The following is a 19,041-nucleotide window of genomic DNA, read 5'->3' on the forward strand; positions in this document are numbered from 1 at the left end:
TCTTAAAAATCCATTGTACACTAACATATTGTTTGGAGTCCAAAAACTCAATACAATTTCTGTGAGCATGCATGTGGAAGAAAGGCTACAAACTTAGTACTGCTATACAGGAAAACGAATTTTAAAAAAAGTGCACTTATTTATATAACTGCCCAGAGTTACAACAAATTTACAGCAAAATACTAACAATTCTAGTAACGCAATCACATAAATGTCATTTTTTTTTCTGCTTTTACCTGATATGTTTATTCTTTTTCATTCATCAGTTGTTGGGTTGAGTCCCTTAAGAATAAAAACTTTGCCACCTAGCTCTATCTCTGTTCATTTCTGTCATCTCTCTCTCTCTCTTAAGCTTGATAATTGTGACCTCTTCTTTGAAGACTGAAACCAAGTTCTTTTTGGTCTGCCTCTTGATAATCTTCCTGCAATGATTCTGTTCTATTTCTGTTCTGCCTATATTTGGTAATCTCTGAGAGGATATTCTCTGGAGGTGTTCAAACAATCTTAATTGTTGTTCAAGAATCATATATACAATATCTTCTGTATGGTTTAATTCGGGTTTGACTTGCTCATTAGTTCTGTGTTCTTGACCAGTGAGTCTTATTTATTTTTCTTAAGCATTTCAAATGCCATGTCTTGGCTCCATATGTTACTGCAGGTATAATAATGGTTTTGTAGAGTTTTAGTTTGAGGCTTTTTTGAAATGCTACTATCGTGCCATATTTTGTTTAATTTATTTATATTAGACTATCCTATCAGTAATGAGACTGCCGAATGATATATAAATTGCTTTACCTGTTCAAGTATATGATTTTCTAAGTTTATTGAAATTTTTTCATCATCTCTTCCTGTTTTCATTGTTTTAATGTTGCAAAAGTTGTTATTCCTGATATGTTATCAGGTAAAAATTCTCAAGTATATATGACTTCTCAAGTATTCTCTGTTTCCCTGGGTGTAATGCTAGGTTTTTCTAGTAGAAAATAAAATCTTTGAAATCATGTTCTCAGAACAAAGATTATTATAATATGCTTCAGAACCATCACCACTCAAAATTTTATTATTTTGGAATATGGTCCATACTGTTGCCAGTAGTCAACTGCACGTACTCTGTAATAGCCTGTAAGGCAGGTGACATCTAGTAAAAAAAAAAAAAAAAGATTAATTAATAAAAAAAATCATATATTTGATCAAAAGTATTAAATATCTTTATAGTCGACTCTCACCACATAAGCTTGTAGGGACCAAAGGAACACTTTGGGATAGTAATTCACGTAAAGAATTTCTATAGTGAGAGTGAAAAGTAAAAAAGTAAATATACATTTTAGATTACAATACCAATTACTATAATGAAAGAGGGAGACATAAGATATTCCAATAATAACAGAAAGAACTAACATAACACATTTTCTTATAAACAGAATTCTTGGTCAAGTTTCTTGGCCGTTTTCATTGCAGCTATAAGGTTAACAGAATAAGGCTTTAAAAAAAAAAAATCAGGAAGCACATGTTACAAATAGATGTTTAATGCAGAGGAACGCAAGGTTTGTATGGTAGTTTTCAACTTGATGATTTAATTCATGCCTAACAGGCACTCATAAAACAGGAATTTATTTCCCATAGATATAATGGAATTTGACCACAGTAATGTTAGATAAAAGTTAACAAAATAATAGTTTAATAGTTAAAGTATAGTTTATATATGTACAATAGTACAACAAAATTTCAAACGGGGGATTTCAACTATGGTAACATTGATTAGAAGGAGGAGAGGACATATGTGAGGAAGGAAATGGATTTTATTCAATTATTAAGGGATAACTATCTGAGACAGCATGTAATTGAAAATACTAGGGGTGTGAGAGTGCTTGACCTGGTAATAGCATCTCACAATCTGACTGTAATGAATATGACCATATTGCCACCTATTGGTGAGAGTGATCATAAAGTCTTGCTTGACCTGGGAGGTGGCTAAAGGTGTGGAATTTTTGACTAAGACAGGGTATATGTGAAATTACCATGCTGGCAAGTTTGACAAGCTTAGGAGATTGCTTGGATCAGTGCCATGGCATGTACAACTGCAAGGGCTGGATGTCGATAATGCATGGGAAGTGGTCAAGGAGCATTTACAGGAGGTTATGGCTGATTGTATACCTAAGGTCCGAATAGTAAAACAAGTAGGGGTTAAATGGATGAATAACACCATTAAGCTTGAGCTGCAAAAAAAAAAGAAACAACTGTGGAGGGAATTTAAAGAAAGGGGTGACCTGCAGGCACACGAACGGTATAAAGTGCAGGCCAGAAGGGTAACGAGTGTGGTAAAAACAGCAAAAGCCGATTATGAAAGGAAACTAGCTATGCAAGCAAAATAGAATTCCAAACAGTTCTTTCAATATGCTGCAAGCAAGAAAAAAACTGTACATGGCAAAATGATTTTAAGGAATGACGATGGTAAGGAGGTCACTGAACCAGTCGATATAGTGGAGTTACTGAGCGCACACTTTGCAAAAGTATATCATCCAGGTGGTGACATTGAAAAAATGAAGGAACCATTAGTTTATACAGGAATTGTGATAAATGAAGTGGAGGTGAATAGTCTATTACAGAACCTTAATGTGAATACATCTGTGGGATTGGATGGTATACCGGCATGGATCTTGTGTGAAGTGGCTAAGGAATTATTAGTGCCCTTCACCATGTTGTTTAATCTGAGTCTCGGGTCTGGTTTAGTCTCGAAGGCATGGAAAGAGGGGAAAATAGTTTCACTGCATAAAGGAGGATCCAAGACTATGGTGGCAAATTACTGACCGATCAGCATATCAGGAGTCATTGTCAAGGTCTTGGAGAAAGTAGTCAAGGGAAAAATACAGGAATGGATTGATGAAAATGAGATACTGTACATGCGGACAGCGTGGCTTTGTGAAGGGTAGATCATGCCTCAGTAACTTGCTCAAGTTTTATAACAAGGTGACAGCAGAACTGGATAAGGGAAATGGGAGATGAAGTTTAGGGGGCACATTGCAAAAGTAGCTAAAACAGCTCATCAACTCACTTGGTTGTTGAAAAATACCTTGACGAGCAGAGACAAGCAAGTTATTGTACCTCTGTACCGAGCCCTGATAAGACCTCATCTCGACTACCGTGCCCAGATTTGGTCACCTCGGTTCCTTCTTGATGGGGAGGAGGTGGAAAGGATCTAGAGGCGAGTGACTAAGATGATAGCAGGTCTATGGAATGAACCATATGAGAACAAGTAGAAGATTTGTGGGTTGCAGAAACTAGTTGATAGGCGGAAAAGGGGAGATATAATTGAGACATTCAAATTGCTAAAAGGATTCTATAAGATTAATTCAGAGGATATTTTTGAGATCAGTACTGGTGGTGGGAGAACTAGGGGACACCTATGGAAGCTGGGCAAGAGTGTGGTTAGCAGGGGTGTTAGAGCTGGGTTCTCTACTATTAGAGTGGTAAATGAGTGGAATAAGCTGCCAGAGTCTGTTGTGGGTGTTATGACAATGAGCGAGTTCAAGGCAAGGTATGATAGATACTATGAGAATGTCAAATAGTTGTGTGGACATGGAGTTTAGGGCCTCTCTCGATGAGTCTAAGGACTCCCTGGAGTAGCCCGAAATAATAATAATAATAATAATAAAATTGAATTGCTTTGGTAGCATTTTGTACAAAGATCTTTAACAGTCATTTTCAGTTGCATGTTTGCTTATGATATTGTATTTTGTGCTTGATGTTATTCCTCTTTGCTGTTTCTTTTTTATTAACATTATTCTCCGTAGTATTACTTAGTTTTATAAATTTGAAATAAAACAAGACAGCAAAAATGAAGAACAACACAACAACTCTTTATACAAAACATCAGCATTGTAATTGTTTTATGTAGTGTTCAGTAAGATGTTCTACATCTGTCTGTACAAACAAGCAGTATATGCCATTATTGTATAGCTATGCACATGGTTTGAAATCGCATATTTGTAAATGTTTAGCATCTATTTATTGCAATTAATGTTCATTTTTTCGATTCTGTTGATACTTGAAAATAAAAATAACTTGTAGGCCCACAAATTTGTAAAATGAGAGTCAATCTATCTCAATGGCTTTAACAGGCCTTTAAGGCCCACAACCTTCCAAGCATTTGGATTTCGTAACCAAAGTACAAGGATTGGATGGTCACCCCCTATGCCTATAAATATTCCTGGCTGTATCCCTGTGTGTTCACGGGCTGGTTTGCCTGCTTGTGGGATGAAAAAGCCAGATAAACTGGTGGAAAAAACCCTGCTGTCCACGTCCAAGACCGACTAACTTGGCTATGGCTGAGGAAGATCCTTTAAGCTCCTCACGTCGGCGACAGGAATCGAACCTAGGACACTCCTTCCCCAGGCATATGGTTGGAAACGCAAAGCCACTAGGCTAACTGCGCAGATGTAAAATGAGAGTCCAAAGCATAAAAAGTAATAAATTTAGTTTAATCCTTTATCCAAGTGTAAGCAAACAAACTTTGCACCTGAAAGCATCTTCAGCACTGGGGTAAGGCAGTACAACATCGGGCAACTCATTGCAAAGGTGGAGCAAGCTACCAACACTCCTATCTCAGTATCTCCCATAATGCAAAACACATCTCCTTGCAGATATATATAATGTTATGCATTTAGGAAAGGGCCACTACCCAGACTAGTTTCGACCTTTATTGAGGTCTCTTCAGTGGGAGCCAGGCAGAAGCATTAGCAGGGTCATCTCTACCTATAGGAGTTGCCAAACGGTGTGCCACCTTTTTATTAAATTACTCCAGATTTAGAGAAAAATGTTGAAAGTTTATTTTTCACTTGGTTAGACTATAATAAATTTAGTTTCATCCTTTATCCAAGTGTAAGCAAACAAAGTTTGCACCTGAAAGTATCTTCAGGGCTCACACTTGGATAAAGGATTAAACTATATTTATTATAGTCTAACCAAGTGAAAAATAAACTTTCAGCATAAAAAGTAAATTCAATAGAACAAATAAATTACAGTGGTGGGAGAGATATTTAGCAAGATTACTTCCCCAAACTGGAAAAGAAAGGCGGCCATTCTTATTTAAATTAGACTGATGTATAAAGAGTTGTATAGCTCTGTTTACAATCTTTCTAAAAAAGGTATTTCATGTAGCACTAGTCTTTTTCCAATAGACCGTGTATCTGAAAGAATACATGGTCCAGAAAATTTGTCAGATTCACGGAATTGCACGTAATTATTATTTACACTCATGCAGGGACTCATCAAGGATGGGTCCTTTGCAATGCCTTAATACTATAAGTCTCCCTGAAAACAATCACTAGAAACATACATTCACAATACCCACTAGCTGCTTATTCCATTCACTCATCACATGCCATGAGAAAAAAAAAAATATATATATCCCATATGCTTCGTGACCACACCTTACTCAGCCTAAGCTTCCAGAGATAATCAATAGTTCTTGTCTTCCAACTGCCATGAGCTGCAAAATTTACTTTGCATCTATAGTGTAAGATCTCTTTACCAACTTTTGCTTCTCTGTCATATTTCCTATCCTTCTATTTCTCAAACTTTGAAGATCATATTCTTTCATGTGCAAAATTATATATAGGTTGGATATCATCTTTATTACTCACTGCTAGAACTTTTAGAATGTTTTCTCATCTTCATAGAATCTAGGTGACCATATCTGAGCAAAGTAGTACAGATGCAGTCTTATCAAAACCACATAGAGTGGGAGAATAACTCATTCCTACAGGTTTGTGCTTTCCTCAACATTTCAGTAATCCAATGTGATCTCTAAACTTGAACTCATGGTTTGCTATCATCTCTACATTTCTAGGTTTATAATCCACCTTCAGGAAATTTCCAAATATAATACTCACTCTGCAGCAACCCAAATCCAAAATGCATAACCATGCACTTATCAACACTGAAATGACATTTATTATCATTTGCTTACTGAAATGGTTTGTCTGAATCTGACTACAAGATATTTGCACAGATCCATGTGATACCAACTGGTTATCCTCTTTTTTTTAGACTCAACACTTCCATACATCTCTCTCTGATATCCATCAGTTAGTCACTCACCTATTCATGTTACAAGACTGTTTTGCATATGAATTCCTTTGAGTTTATGTAATAACTTTGCATGTGGAATGCTGTCAAATACTTTGGAAAACTTCAGCAATATGCCATTTCCCTTATTCAACTCTCCTGTCATTATTCTGTCAAAATATGAGCAGATTGCCAAACCAAGATCTACATTTAACAAACCCCATGGTGGTCTTCATAAAGAATCATAGTAATTCTGGTAATATAATAACTTTGCATGTGGAATGCTGTCAAATACTTTGGAAAACTTCAGCAATATGCTATTTCCATTATTCAACACTCCTGTCATTATTCTGTCAAAATATACACGTAACATCACATATTTACCAGTATGAAAGACCATAATGCAAAAAACAATTTTGAGAGGATATGAACACTGTGATCTTGCAAACAAGAAGGAAGGAGACTTGTAGATTTATGGCAAAAGCCTTTTAAAATGGGAACTAGAAATGTCCTTTTGAGGAGAATGAAACCCTCAGTAACCTTGTAACTCCCATGAGGAATGTAGATTTGATATGTGGCAGTTCCTGTTGTATGAGAGCTTTAGTGGATATAACATCCATGCACAATGAGCCAAAATTTTGGGTGCCAGGCTTTTTTGAGAAGAATGATGACTGAAAGTAGTATTGATATATTTTCCTGTGTTGGATTTCTTTCTATAGACAAAACCACATACAATCAATGTGAACTATCAAAGTGGAATACAACAGCCTCTCACAGAATGAGTTTAACACATCTTCTTTCCATGGTGTAGCCAGTTTCCACAAATGGGTTTCTACTAGGACTTGAAGAAAGTGTAAACTGTATTTTTAAATTCTGGCTGGGCTTTCTGACATAATTCAGGCATAGAGATTCATGTTCACATTACTATAATTTCTCTGTAGAGAAGATAAAGGAGTAGGAGAAAGGATTAAGTAATTTGTTAATTCTGTTGGAATTATAGCCATCAGATAAGATGTGGGATATATGGTAAAGCTTAACCATCAGTGATGCCTCGCTGAAATAGAGACATGGTTCTAAGCATGGAAGCTTAGAACCATGTCTAACTCTGCTTCCATGTCTTAGAACATGGAAGCAGAGTTTTAATAATGGCATACAGTTTGGAGGAGGGACAAGGATAATTGTGAATGCATGCCAGTGTATACTGTAAAGAAAGATTACCATTTGGAACATTTGCTATTAAAGTGTCTACAAAAGGCCACATTACTGTTAATCTCTTTTTTCCATATGGATTCTTGGATATTGACCATTCAGATGAAGGAGGAATGTGCAATGTCTCTGAGCCAAACTAAGAACACATTATCAATATATCTATAGAAGGATGAAGTGGAAATGTGTCAAGGGCCTGCTTTTCTAAACTCTCCATGTATATTTCATTCTTTCAACTGACATTCATGGCAAAGGAGTAGAGATCTGTGAATAATTTAAATTTAAGTTTAAATTTCTGTTGAAAATTAAATTTTCAACAGAAGATCTTAAAATGAGTGGAATTTTGAAAAGGAAACTTCAGCTATCTGAGCAACTAAATTGACTAGCCTTCCCAACACAATGTAGAGATGTAGACTAGTGTTCCTGATATGAATGTTTAAAATCATGGAGATCACTGCTGCTTGTCTTGTCACTACTAATACAGCTAACTACAATTTAAGCTTTCAGCTGTTCTCAACCTGGAGCTTTGGGCCATTCTTTAATATTAATATTATTAAGACAGACCTCCAGAGTCAGGAGCTCATTGAGGGAGGCCATACTATTCATACCTGCTGTAATAAGAGGGCCAGTGGAGCAACGGATAACGCGCCTGACTGCAGATCAGAAGATTCCAGGTTCGAATCCTGGCTGGCTCATATATTTTATGGCCATTTATAACCGAGTGGTTAGCATATCCACTCTCCAGCCAAAAGGCTGCGGGTTCGAATCCCACCGTGGGCGTGGATGTTTGCGATTGTGGAAATACCAGTGGTGGTCGGTGGTAGATGGCGTTGGAGTAGTTGCGGTCAGTTGGTGGAGACAGAGCTGTAGAGCAGGTGTCCTCCCTCGATGAGTCGACGGACTCCCTGGAGGTGTCAAATAATAATAATAATAATAATAATAATATACCTGCTCTTGAATTCATTTATCCTACTTGCAAACACGACATCCAATGGCAATCCATTCCAAACACATACCACTCTATGAAAGAAAAATCTAGCCCTCTTGACAGCATTCATTTGCAATTTTCAAGGATGCTCAGAAATCATAACAGGATGTTTATAAACTTACTTTTATTTTACTGGATTTCAAACCAACATCTTCAGACAAAATATGTTGCATGCAACAAGTGAAACAGTTCAAATTTTAACAGAAAAAGAGATGAAAGTCCTAATTTGGCACCCTCTAATGTTGAATAAAAGCAGTATTACAGTTGAGTAGGAATTGATCTTAATATGACAGTCTCCAAAATTTTTTGGAGATTAATGCAACCATAACTATTAAGGTCAGGAGAGTGCTTCATAGCCATTACTGACTCTAAAAATGGTCTTTCTGACATGCAATTACTTCTATATAGCACAAATGATTTTCTTCCATCAAATCCTTTGTCAAGGGGTGTCCAAAGCATGGACTGCTAGTCCTGACTTGACATAATAATAGTAACAAATGTATCTCTTAATTCTCCACGGCAGATGTTAACAGCTTTTCCTGTCTGTCGATAGTAGGCTAAGTCACAATTACAACAAACTTCGTACACACCAGGATATGCTAGAAGATAGTTTGTCCTTAGGAGAGCAGACCAAGGTTGCTAATCTGACATGTGGTTTAAATGTGGTTTTATCTTGGCTATCTTTTCAGATATACTGAAAGAAAAGACATATTAACATGAACTTTGAAGAATATCAAACTACATTTGATATTACTGACAAGGCAGAACTAGCATAGTAGACCCAGCCTCGGACATCCCAAGCTCTAATAAACAGGATTAAATGATAGAAGAAGAATAGTGAAGAAGTCACTACAGGTCTGAGAGACAAGTTTTAGTCATCACTAAAAAACACACGTACTAACCACAGTGATAAGTTTTAATACATAAATATTTCATCCCAAGTATCTTGGGACATCCTCAGTACAGTAATTCAAACAAAACTAGGAATAACATACAGTTAGGGTGCATGATTACAATGGAATCCCAATGTGCATGCAGAAGCGTGTTATAGAATTAAATTAAAATATAACTGGAAAAAAAAAAGTAACATATATAAAGAGATTATTTAACGCAATTTTGCATGACAATTTCCCATACTTTAGGAATAGCGAGAACGTCATTACAGTTTAAATTTGGTCTGTGTAGTAGGGCTTCAAACACTTTCTTTATATAAACGTTCATGTTTATATAAAGATCTATGTAAAAATTTTGTCTTTTCCTAATGGATCCTATGGTTTGGGTTTTCAACTCTGTGTTGAGCGAGGCCAGATTTCTGCGGTTTGAAAGGACGAATGTGGTCCTGATGTTCCAAAATGCGTTTCTGAACAGATCTACCTGTCTGTCCATAGTAAGACAACTTGCAGGAGCATGGGACCTCATACATGCCAGGTAACATCAGAGGTGAGAGAGTTTGTCTTTAGGAGACAGTAACAAGTTATAGATCTGGTTGATGAGTTTGTAGGTAGTGGCAAGATTGTATTTCTTCATAATTTTTGAAAGACTTCGGAGATGCCTTTGACATAAGGTATGGGAATCCTATGGGCTTTTTCTTGTCTAGGTTGATGTGTGGGGAAGTGACTGATGATTTTTTGAGTTGTTTTAAGATTGTATCCATTTAGTATAGCTGTATTTTTGATTATTGCTAATTCCTGGTTTAGAGATTCTTCAGAGGGGCAGAATCTGTGTGATCTGGTAACTAATGATTTAACGATGCCAAACTTTTGAGATGGATGATGAGCGGAAGAATTGTGAATGTAGCGACCTGAAAATGTAGACTTGCGATAGACAGACATGGTGATGGAACCATCTTCTTTTTCTAGCGTAAAGTTGATGTGAGGGTGAAGAAGGTTTATTTTATCTAGAAACAGGTATAATTCTTGTTCAGAATGATCCCAGACTGCAAAGACGTCGACATATCGTAGCCAAATTTTTGGTTTGGGTTCAAATGTGAAAATTTTTTCTTCAAGGTATTCTAGAAATAGGTTTGCTAAGTTTGGCGATAAGGAAGACCCCATCACTGTTCCTTCCTCTTGCTTGTAAATTTTTCCTTTCCAAGTGAAGTAACCGGCCATAATAACAAATTTGAATAATTCAACAATATCAGATGGAAATTTTTGAGTTAATAACTCTACTGTTTCCTTATGGGGAATGTTAGTGAAGAGGGAGACAATGTCGAAGCTAATTAACATGTCAGTTTTTAACGGTTGAATGTCTTTTATTTTTGCATGAAACTCTGTGGAATATTTAATTTATGAGTGGCCTATGTGAGGATGGAGAAGGTTAGATAAAAATCTTGATAACTTGTAAGTTAGACTGCTAATAGAATCTACGATGGATCTGAGTGGAACATTATTCTTGTGAAGCTTAGGTAAGCCATATATTCTAGGAGGTCTATCATGGTATATCTTGAGTTTTTTAATTGTTTCTTCATCTAAGGAAGAGGTTTCATCAAGTAACTTATTTAATTTCTTAAGTTTTTTTGTAGGATCATAATCCAGTTTGGCGTAAGTATTTCGATCTCGGAGTAGTAAATTCATTTTTCAGTCATATGAACTGGTATCTAGAACCACAGTGGTGTTTCCTTTGTCAGCCCTGGTGATGATTATGTTTTTATTATGTTTTAGGGAGGTAAGAGCTTGCAATTCTGTTAGTGGTATATTTAAGTCCAGAAGGTTTGGCATCATAGAATATTTTTGCTATTTCGAAACGAAGTCTGTTGGTTTCAATACTGGAAAGATGGCCGATGTTTCTCTCAATGTTGTGTATAAAATCTAAATATGGAAAGCATTTAGGTGAAATTGCAAATTTATGACCTCTTGCTAGAATATTTAATTCATCTGTTGTTAGTGGACGGTTAGATAAATTGACACCCATTTTTCTGTTGGTAATTTATTAGTAATTTTCTTAGATCGATTTAGCAAGTTAAGGTATTTTTTATGTAGATTAATATTACTTTTATCAAATGCTGTTATCCCTGAATTTTTTGAGATACTGATAATCAATTGTATCAGTTCTTGATTTAACGTATTTGACAATTCTGCTTCTAATTCTGTAATTTTTAAATTATTTGTTGCCAATTCATGTTTAGAAACTCGTATCTGATACTCCATTTCCCAAGTAAGCAAACAAACAAGTCAAGTTTGCGCCTGCAAGTGATGCAAGTCTAGCTGATCCTACAGGTAGTGCAAGACCAAGGCAACTCATGGTAAAGGTGGCATAAGCTCCGATCACTAATCTTAATATTTACCCTTAATGCCAAAACACATCTCCAAGGAGGGGATGTATGATGTTTTGTATTAAAGGCAAGGGGCCACTACCCAGACCGATTTCGACCTTTATTGAGGTAGAATGGGAGTTCATATCTCTTCACCATTGGCCTCTTTAGAGTCAAAAAAAGTTGTGCTGAGAGTCAGCTTGATAGTGAGAGAGGAGGAGAAAGATAGAGTGGATAGTAGTAGATAGTTAAAAGAGGCCTCAGTCGATCTACTTGGCCTGACTTAAATGCCAGCACAAAACAGATCTCCGATATTATCTCCCTCCATCCGTTCTTTCCCGCGTTCCCCGGCCAGCCACCTCTTCAGATGTCTGGCCGATGAAAGAAGTGAAAAACAAATGCAGGAAGACACACATAAATTGAAAAGTAAAAGAACTAAGACACACATAAACAGAAACAACAAAGGAGCTAGAACATGCTAGGTGGTGCAGCCCGCAAGGAGCTGCACCACCTCGCTGTAAGCCTTTGCCGCTCGGGTTCTCAGGTCTGCCCCCTCCTATGTGGATTAAGCGTGAACATACAGAAACAGAACCAAGAAACTTAGAAGGGGCTTTTTTTTTTTTTTTTTTTTTAGATCATATTTGCCCTGCTATTTTTTATCGCTACCTCATAGTCTTTTACCACATTTTCCATCACTGTGAGTACGTGTACTGACTCCTCATCATTTAGTTTCCATATTCTCTTCAAGCTTTCATTCCATTTTGCTCGGTGGTAACTGACGTTCCCAAACTTGAGCCATATTCTAAGACTCTCTAGCTCACCTTCACATTGCAAAGCAGCGTCTCCTTTTTCCTGTAGAGCTGTGTGGACTTTGTTTCTTATCTCAGGTTTATCCCTAAGATAGAATAGAATTCGTTTTGTTACATTCGTGTTCTCATATAGGGGTTCTTTTCCTTTTACTGGTTTTGTATTGGGGTGAGAAGAACCGGTGTTTGTATCTACTGGTAAAGTTCTTTTTTCAAATTCCTTCATCATCCATGGGTATCTCTTTTCCAAATCTACTCGTGTCAGTGACTTCAATGTGTCGCATAAGTGTTGTTTTTCTTCCTCTGTTAAGTCCAGGTGACCGTCCAGTTGATTGGGCTCGACCTTGGTTATATTCTTTACATAGAGTTCTCCCCATATGCATCAATTGCTCCTCTTAAAGAACAAGAAAGTTGGCTCTCCTTTTGTGGTCATTATCTGAAATAGTTTTTCTGCATTTTAAGAGATCCCTTAAAGTTCTTCAAAATGACAGAGCCGTTTGGGGTATTGCTTTTAACAAAGTCTGTTTCTTCCTCATTTTCTGTGTTGTTTCGTGTTATTATCTCATTTCCTTCCTCATCCTCATCTGAACTCGAGGCTTCTATTTGGCTTTCAGTGTCCTGTTTATTTCGTTTCATTTCTCCTTCTTCTTCTTCCAGCGTGATGGGTCATTTTGTTGTACTGGTATTGATTTCCATTTCCTCTGTTTCTGTGCTGTCATTGTTGCCTTCCGATTCAATGGTGTAAGATTTTGTAGTGTTCCGTTTCTTTTTCTTCCTAATTTTCCCTTCTGCGTTCCTCCCAGTTATTGCCTGATTTCCTAATGTAGTCGTTGCGATAGCTGGTGTGTGGAGGGCTGGAAAGTCTTCTGATTCAGTTGTTTGTGGTTCGTTTACTGTTTGGCCGGTAGTTCGCGAGTCCTATGATGCGAGTTTAGGACTGATTACCGGAATGGCTACTGCTGCATGTGTTATGGAGCCTCCTGCTCTTTTTGCAGGTGTCCTGTTAGGACAAACGTCTATTCTATGAGAAGTGTTCCCACATTTGCGGCACAGTGACTCACATTTATCCAATATGTGTTCTGTTGATAAGCAGTTGCGGCATTTGTTGTTTTTCGGGCAGTGAGCGCTAAGGTGGCCCAAAGCGGTGCACCGAAAACATTGTTTTCTTACGCCTGGGTAATTAGTTATTACCCTTGCTGAGCCTAAAAAAATCAAGTTGGGGATTTCTGTTTTCATTTCAATTGAAATGCTCACTTCCTCTGATTTCCACTCTGAGATATCCGTGTCTTGTCCGATTGATACGTTTCGGACAATCCCCCACTTTGAGAAAATGGTTTTAATGCTTTCCTCCCCTTTCTCTAGATATTCGAGTGGAAACCTGTCAATTTTTACGGATTTTAAAATACTCCCAACTAGGAAGGGTAGGTACTTTCTTCCTTCACATTCTATGCCTTTAAGGAGCGTTTCCCTTGTCTCTATATTGTTCGTTACTATTTGGAATCTTCCCCCCCCCCATGTAAGGGGTAAGCCCATAAATGCTTTCTGCTTTGGTGACTTTGAGAAGAGCTCTCACAAACGTCGCTTTGTCGATGTTTGGGTCAATTTCAATCCTGTCACTGGCACGGTGACTCACATTTATCCAATATGTGTTCTGTTGATAAGCAGTTGCGGCATTTGTTGTTTTTCGGGCAGTGAGCGCTAAGGTGGCCCAAAGCGGTGCACCGAAAACATTGTTTTCTTATGCCTGGGTAATTAATTATTACTCTTGCTGAGCCTAAAAAAATCAAGTTGGAGATTTCTGTTTTCATTTCATTTGAAATGCTCACTTCCCCTAATTTCCACTCTGGGATATCCGTGTCTTGTCCGAATGATACGTTTCGGACAATCCCCCACTTTGAGAAAATGGTTTTAATGCTTTCCTCCCCTTTCTTTAGATATTCGAGTGGAAACCTGTCAATTTTTATGGATTTTAAAATACTCCCAACTAGGAAGGGTAGGTATTTTCTTCCTTCACATTCTATGCCTTTAAGGAGCATTTCCCTTGTCTATATTGTTACTATTTGGAATCCTTCCCCCTCCCCCCATAAGGGGTAAGCCCGTAAATGCTTTCTGCTTTGGCGACTTTGAGAAGAGCTCTCACAAACGTCACTTTGTCGATGTTTGGGTCAATTTTGATCCCGAGGGTACGAACCCTTGGCAAGAATTTCGACATTCTTTAAAAGCAAATACCTTACCAACGGAATAGCAAATTTCAGTGCCCGAAAGGAAATGACCTAAAACAGACCTGCACCAATTGGAACGAGGCCGCAAAAAATAAAAGATAACAAAAGAAAAACTAGAAGGGTTCTTACCAAACAATACTGGAATAGAAGCTCTCTCTCGGGAACTGGTAACTGGCAACTGGAATCCAAAAGAAGACTGGAACATGGAGCTTTCTCTCGGGGCCACTGAAAACAGGTCTCATCAGTGGGAGCCAGGCTAGAAATACCAAGATTTAGTAATACAGAGCTTATAAGTATTTTACCAGAACAAGTTACCATAAGGTGTTTTAACCTTATTAAATAAAAATCTCTGGAGGAGATATAAATGTAGAAAGTATTTTACCTTGGTTATAATAAATGTTAAAAATACCAAGCAATTGTAAACCTGGTTTTACTCCATTTCCCATATATTTTCTACATTTATATCTCCTCCAGAGATTTTTATTTAATAAGGTTAAAACACTTTATGGTAACTTGTTCTGGTAAAATACTTATAAGCTCTGTATTACTAAATCTTGGTATTTCTAGCCTGGCTCCCACTGATGAGACCTCAATAAAGGTCGAACCCAGTCTGGGTAGTGGCCCTTTGCCTTTAATACAAACATCATACATCCCCTCCTTAGAGATGTGTTTTGTCATTAAGGGTAAATATTAAGATTAGTGATCGGAGCTTATGCCACCTTTACCACGAGTTGCCTTGGTCTTGCACTACCTGTAGGATCAGCTAGACTTGCATCACTTGCAGGTGCAAACTTGACTTGTTTGTCTGTTTGCTTACTTGGGAAGTGATGCATCAGCCATGCATCACTTCCACTAACCTTCATAAGTATAGCTGCATAAATTTACAAAAAATCTGGGTGATGGTCATTGTGAGATCATCTCCAACATTTCTTTTATTCCATCCTACAGAGTATCTTGATAGGAAACTAGTAATTACCATTATAATTTGAATTGTTTCCTCAACTACCTGACAGTACTCTATGCATGACAAATATTCTTATGCTCAGAAGATGCAGATTTGAACTCGCAACATATTAGAAACTTAATAAATTTTTTTTTTTTTTCTGGTGTTGTATGTATCATTTAATAATTGCCAATACAAAGCCTTTCAATAAGTTTAAGAGATGGAAAATATTCAGGAGAAAATGGAAATAGATACTAAACTAAAATGAAAGTATAAAATATAAATAAATGGAAATTACACAATGGATATTGTATGAAAGGCATCTAATTTTGCACATATACCAAAAAAGGGAGACAGAAAGAAATATAATTCCTGAGTTTGAATTGTTCTAAAACAAGGATTTGAAAGGGGATCAGTTACAGTTAAATTACTTCTCTTTTCTCCAATGAACTTTCTCCTTCCATTTTCTTCCATTTTTTCTAATTGTTTTTTACGTTTCTTTTCTCACTTTTGTGTCTCCAAAACAGATACATTTCATATTTCCAGCATCCTTGCATACTTCAAAATGTTTTTATCTTCCTGTTTTGCTCTTTTCCATTCATTCTACTTGACCTGTAAAGGCTTATAAAAGCTACTCATTCTGAAGCCTTTCTGCTACAAAATTTCAAACCCAGTACAAAGATTGCAGGAGGGGAAAAAAAAACTATGAGATATCCCCTTCCCATGTACACACTCACTGAACACAAAACTATCAATGCCATAACATGTTCTTCTACACTTAAAATTATTATGCACAGGCCACCTAAGCAGACTAAAGAATATTACCATTATAAGTACTCTTTTATATTATAATACATTTTTATTCTTAGTAATTTCTATTATCATTATTTACAGTTAATTCTCTAGTGAATTCACAAAGACAAAAGAAATAGTCTATTATATATACTGCTTGGAAAAAAGTCAATGGATACCATAATGTGAAGAATGAACAGCCATGGCACCCATCTTAATAAGATATAAGACCTCCCTTCACTGCATTGACTGTGGCAATCCTACAGCATATTTTTCACAAGCATATGATAGTGATCAATGAGAATTCTGAACCATTCTTCCTGTAGGCATGTAATGAGGTCCTGAACTGTTATGTGACGAGCATCCCTTGACCTCACTCAATGCTCCAGTTCATCCCACAAATGTTACAAGGTTGAGATCATAGCTCTATGGGGGGCCAGTCAAGTGTGGTGACATTCATGTCCACAAACTATGCAGTTACAGCAGCAGCCTTATGACACAGTGCATTGTCTTGTTATTATTTGAAACACTGGCCAGTTCCGTAGAAATGTCACAAAGTAGGAAGCATTGCATAATCCAGAATGTTCAGATACCTTCTCAGAGTTCAGTGTTCTTGGCACCAGAAACAGAACCTTTGTAGCACCTTACAGCCAAGTTCAGTGAATAAATTTCAGTAAGGAAATACAGTGAGTAGACATATTACTTACTATTATAATAACGGAATAAACTCATGTAAAACATTCTTTATTAGTAGAATTTTCGCCTGAGTATCACAGGCATCATCAGTACAAGTACAAAGCTAATTAAACAATAACTGATATATTCACAAAGCGCTACCTAAGTAGCTAAGGTTAAATTTCCTAAATTTATTTCAACAACAAAAAAAAAATTAAATAAATAAATAAAATTTATATATATGTGTGTGTATATAATTTTACAAAAGTTAGGAAAGATTTGCTGATTTATTGAGTACTATCTTCCACAAGGGGGGAAAGACATAGACCATCAGATCTGTTTAGGTTAGGGGAGTGAAGTAACGTTTCACATTGCTTTGTAAAGCCGTTCCACGAGGAACTGACTTTTGTGAATGACTTTTGTCTTGTTCCACTGAACTCTATGTCTAGTGTTGATGGCATGCTCTGCAAGTCCAGACTGTTCAGGTTCAAGGTACTGAATATATGACTTGTGTTCTTCTAATTGGATCAGAGTAGGGAATCTGGTAGACACCTGGATAGCTGAGATGTGGGGAATTGTCCTTTGGAGACATGAGGAATGTAAAGATTTTTCTGATGGGTTGAAAGGCAACACAAATATTTAGTGATTTTAACACTTTTGCTATGCGTTCGCTAACGCCTTGCACATAAGGGATAGGTATACACGTTGTTTCTTCTGTATTTGAAGAGGATGTTGAAGCATGACTACTTAAAGCTCTTTTTATGAAGGAATTCTTATAACAATTGGATATGAAGAGGAATTAATATATTGTAAAATTCTTTTTGTAATAGTTCTTCTGAAGAACAAAAAGGAGTGGGCTCTATGAACCAATGTCTTTATAGTACCTGCCTTTTGACTGGGATGGTGATGTGATTCAGTGGATGTACTGGCCTGTATGAGTCTCCTTCCTATAGACTGTGAATTGTAGGTTACCATCTGGTTGGCAAAGAATTAAGAAGTCTAGAAAGGCTAACTGCTTATTTACTTCTACTTCTAGGGTGAAGTGGATCCTTGGATGAAGTGCATTTATTTTTGAGAGAAACTATTGTAATTCTTCCGAAGTGCCCTTCCATATGGCAAAAATGTCATTGACATATCTCAACAAAGGTTAGGTCTGGGTGAAATGTTGTCAAAGATATGTTGTTCGAAGTGCTCCATGAAGTAGTTGGCAATAGCAGGAGATATTACCCATTGCTGTTCCTTCGATTTGTTTTTGAAGCTAAAATAACTGGACTTTATTACAAATTCAAATAATTTGACTATGCCTGGAGGAAATTCTTGTTGCAGTAATTCAATGCTGTCTGCTAATGGAACATTTGTAAATAGAGAAACAACATCTAAACTAATCATAATCTCTGAATTATCTAGATGAAGATCGGAAATTTTATTTCTGAAATCCAAAGAATTTTTTATATACGTAGCAGTTCTTCTAGTTGAAGAAGTGAGTAAATCTGACAGAAATTTAAATTTCAGAAATTTCGTGTATACCTATCCCCCATGTGCAAGGCATTGGCAAATGCATAGCTAAAGTGTTAAAACCACTAAATATTTGTGTTGCCTTTCAACCCATCAGAAAAATCTCTACATTCCTCATGTCTCCAAAGGACAAGCTCTCACATCTCAGCTATCCAGGTGTCTACCAGATTCTCTGCTCTTGTGGGTTATCATATTTCAGACAAACAGGAAGATCTGCTCTGATCCAGTTAGAAGAACACAAGTGGTATATTCAGTACCTTGAACCTGAACAGTCTGGACTTGCAGAGCATGCCATTAACACTAGACATAGAGTTCAGTGGAACAAGACAAAAGTCATTCACAAAAGTCAGTTCCTCATGGAACGGCTTTACAAAGAAACATGTGAAACGTTACTTCATTCCCCTAAGCTAAACAGATCCAATGGTCTACGTCTTTCCCCCTTGTGGGAGATAGTACTCCATAAATCAGCAAATCTTTCCTAACTTTTGTAAAATTATATACACACACATATATATAAATTTTATTTATTTATTTAATTTTTTTTTTTTTATGAAATAAATTTAACCTTAGCTACTTAG

General features: G+C 36.8%; 1 protein-coding gene across 8 annotated transcripts in view; it reads right to left on the reverse strand.

Annotated features, from left to right (window-relative positions):
- The window catches only part of Idua (alpha-L-iduronidase), a 288,729-nt gene continuing 269,688 nt past the window's right edge, over nucleotides 1-19,041 (reverse strand). For 7 of the 8 annotated variants that reach the window (XM_090391167.1, XM_090391166.1, XM_090391168.1 and 4 more), the window contains one exon: nucleotides 1-1,135. In XM_090391167.1, coding sequence (XP_090247293.1) covers nucleotides 1,047-1,135 — 89 coding nt within the window. In that variant the 3' untranslated portion in view covers nucleotides 1-1,046. The remainder of the gene's footprint in view (nucleotides 1,136-19,041) is intronic. The other variant, XR_016548188.1, reaches the window with a different exon arrangement.

The sequence above is a fragment of the Typopeltis vanoorti genome, chromosome 4 (assembly GCF_054136105.1).
Source record: "Typopeltis vanoorti isolate ZY-2024b chromosome 4, IOZ_Tvanoo_1.0, whole genome shotgun sequence".
Lineage (NCBI taxonomy): Eukaryota > Metazoa > Arthropoda > Arachnida > Uropygi > Thelyphonidae > Typopeltis > Typopeltis vanoorti.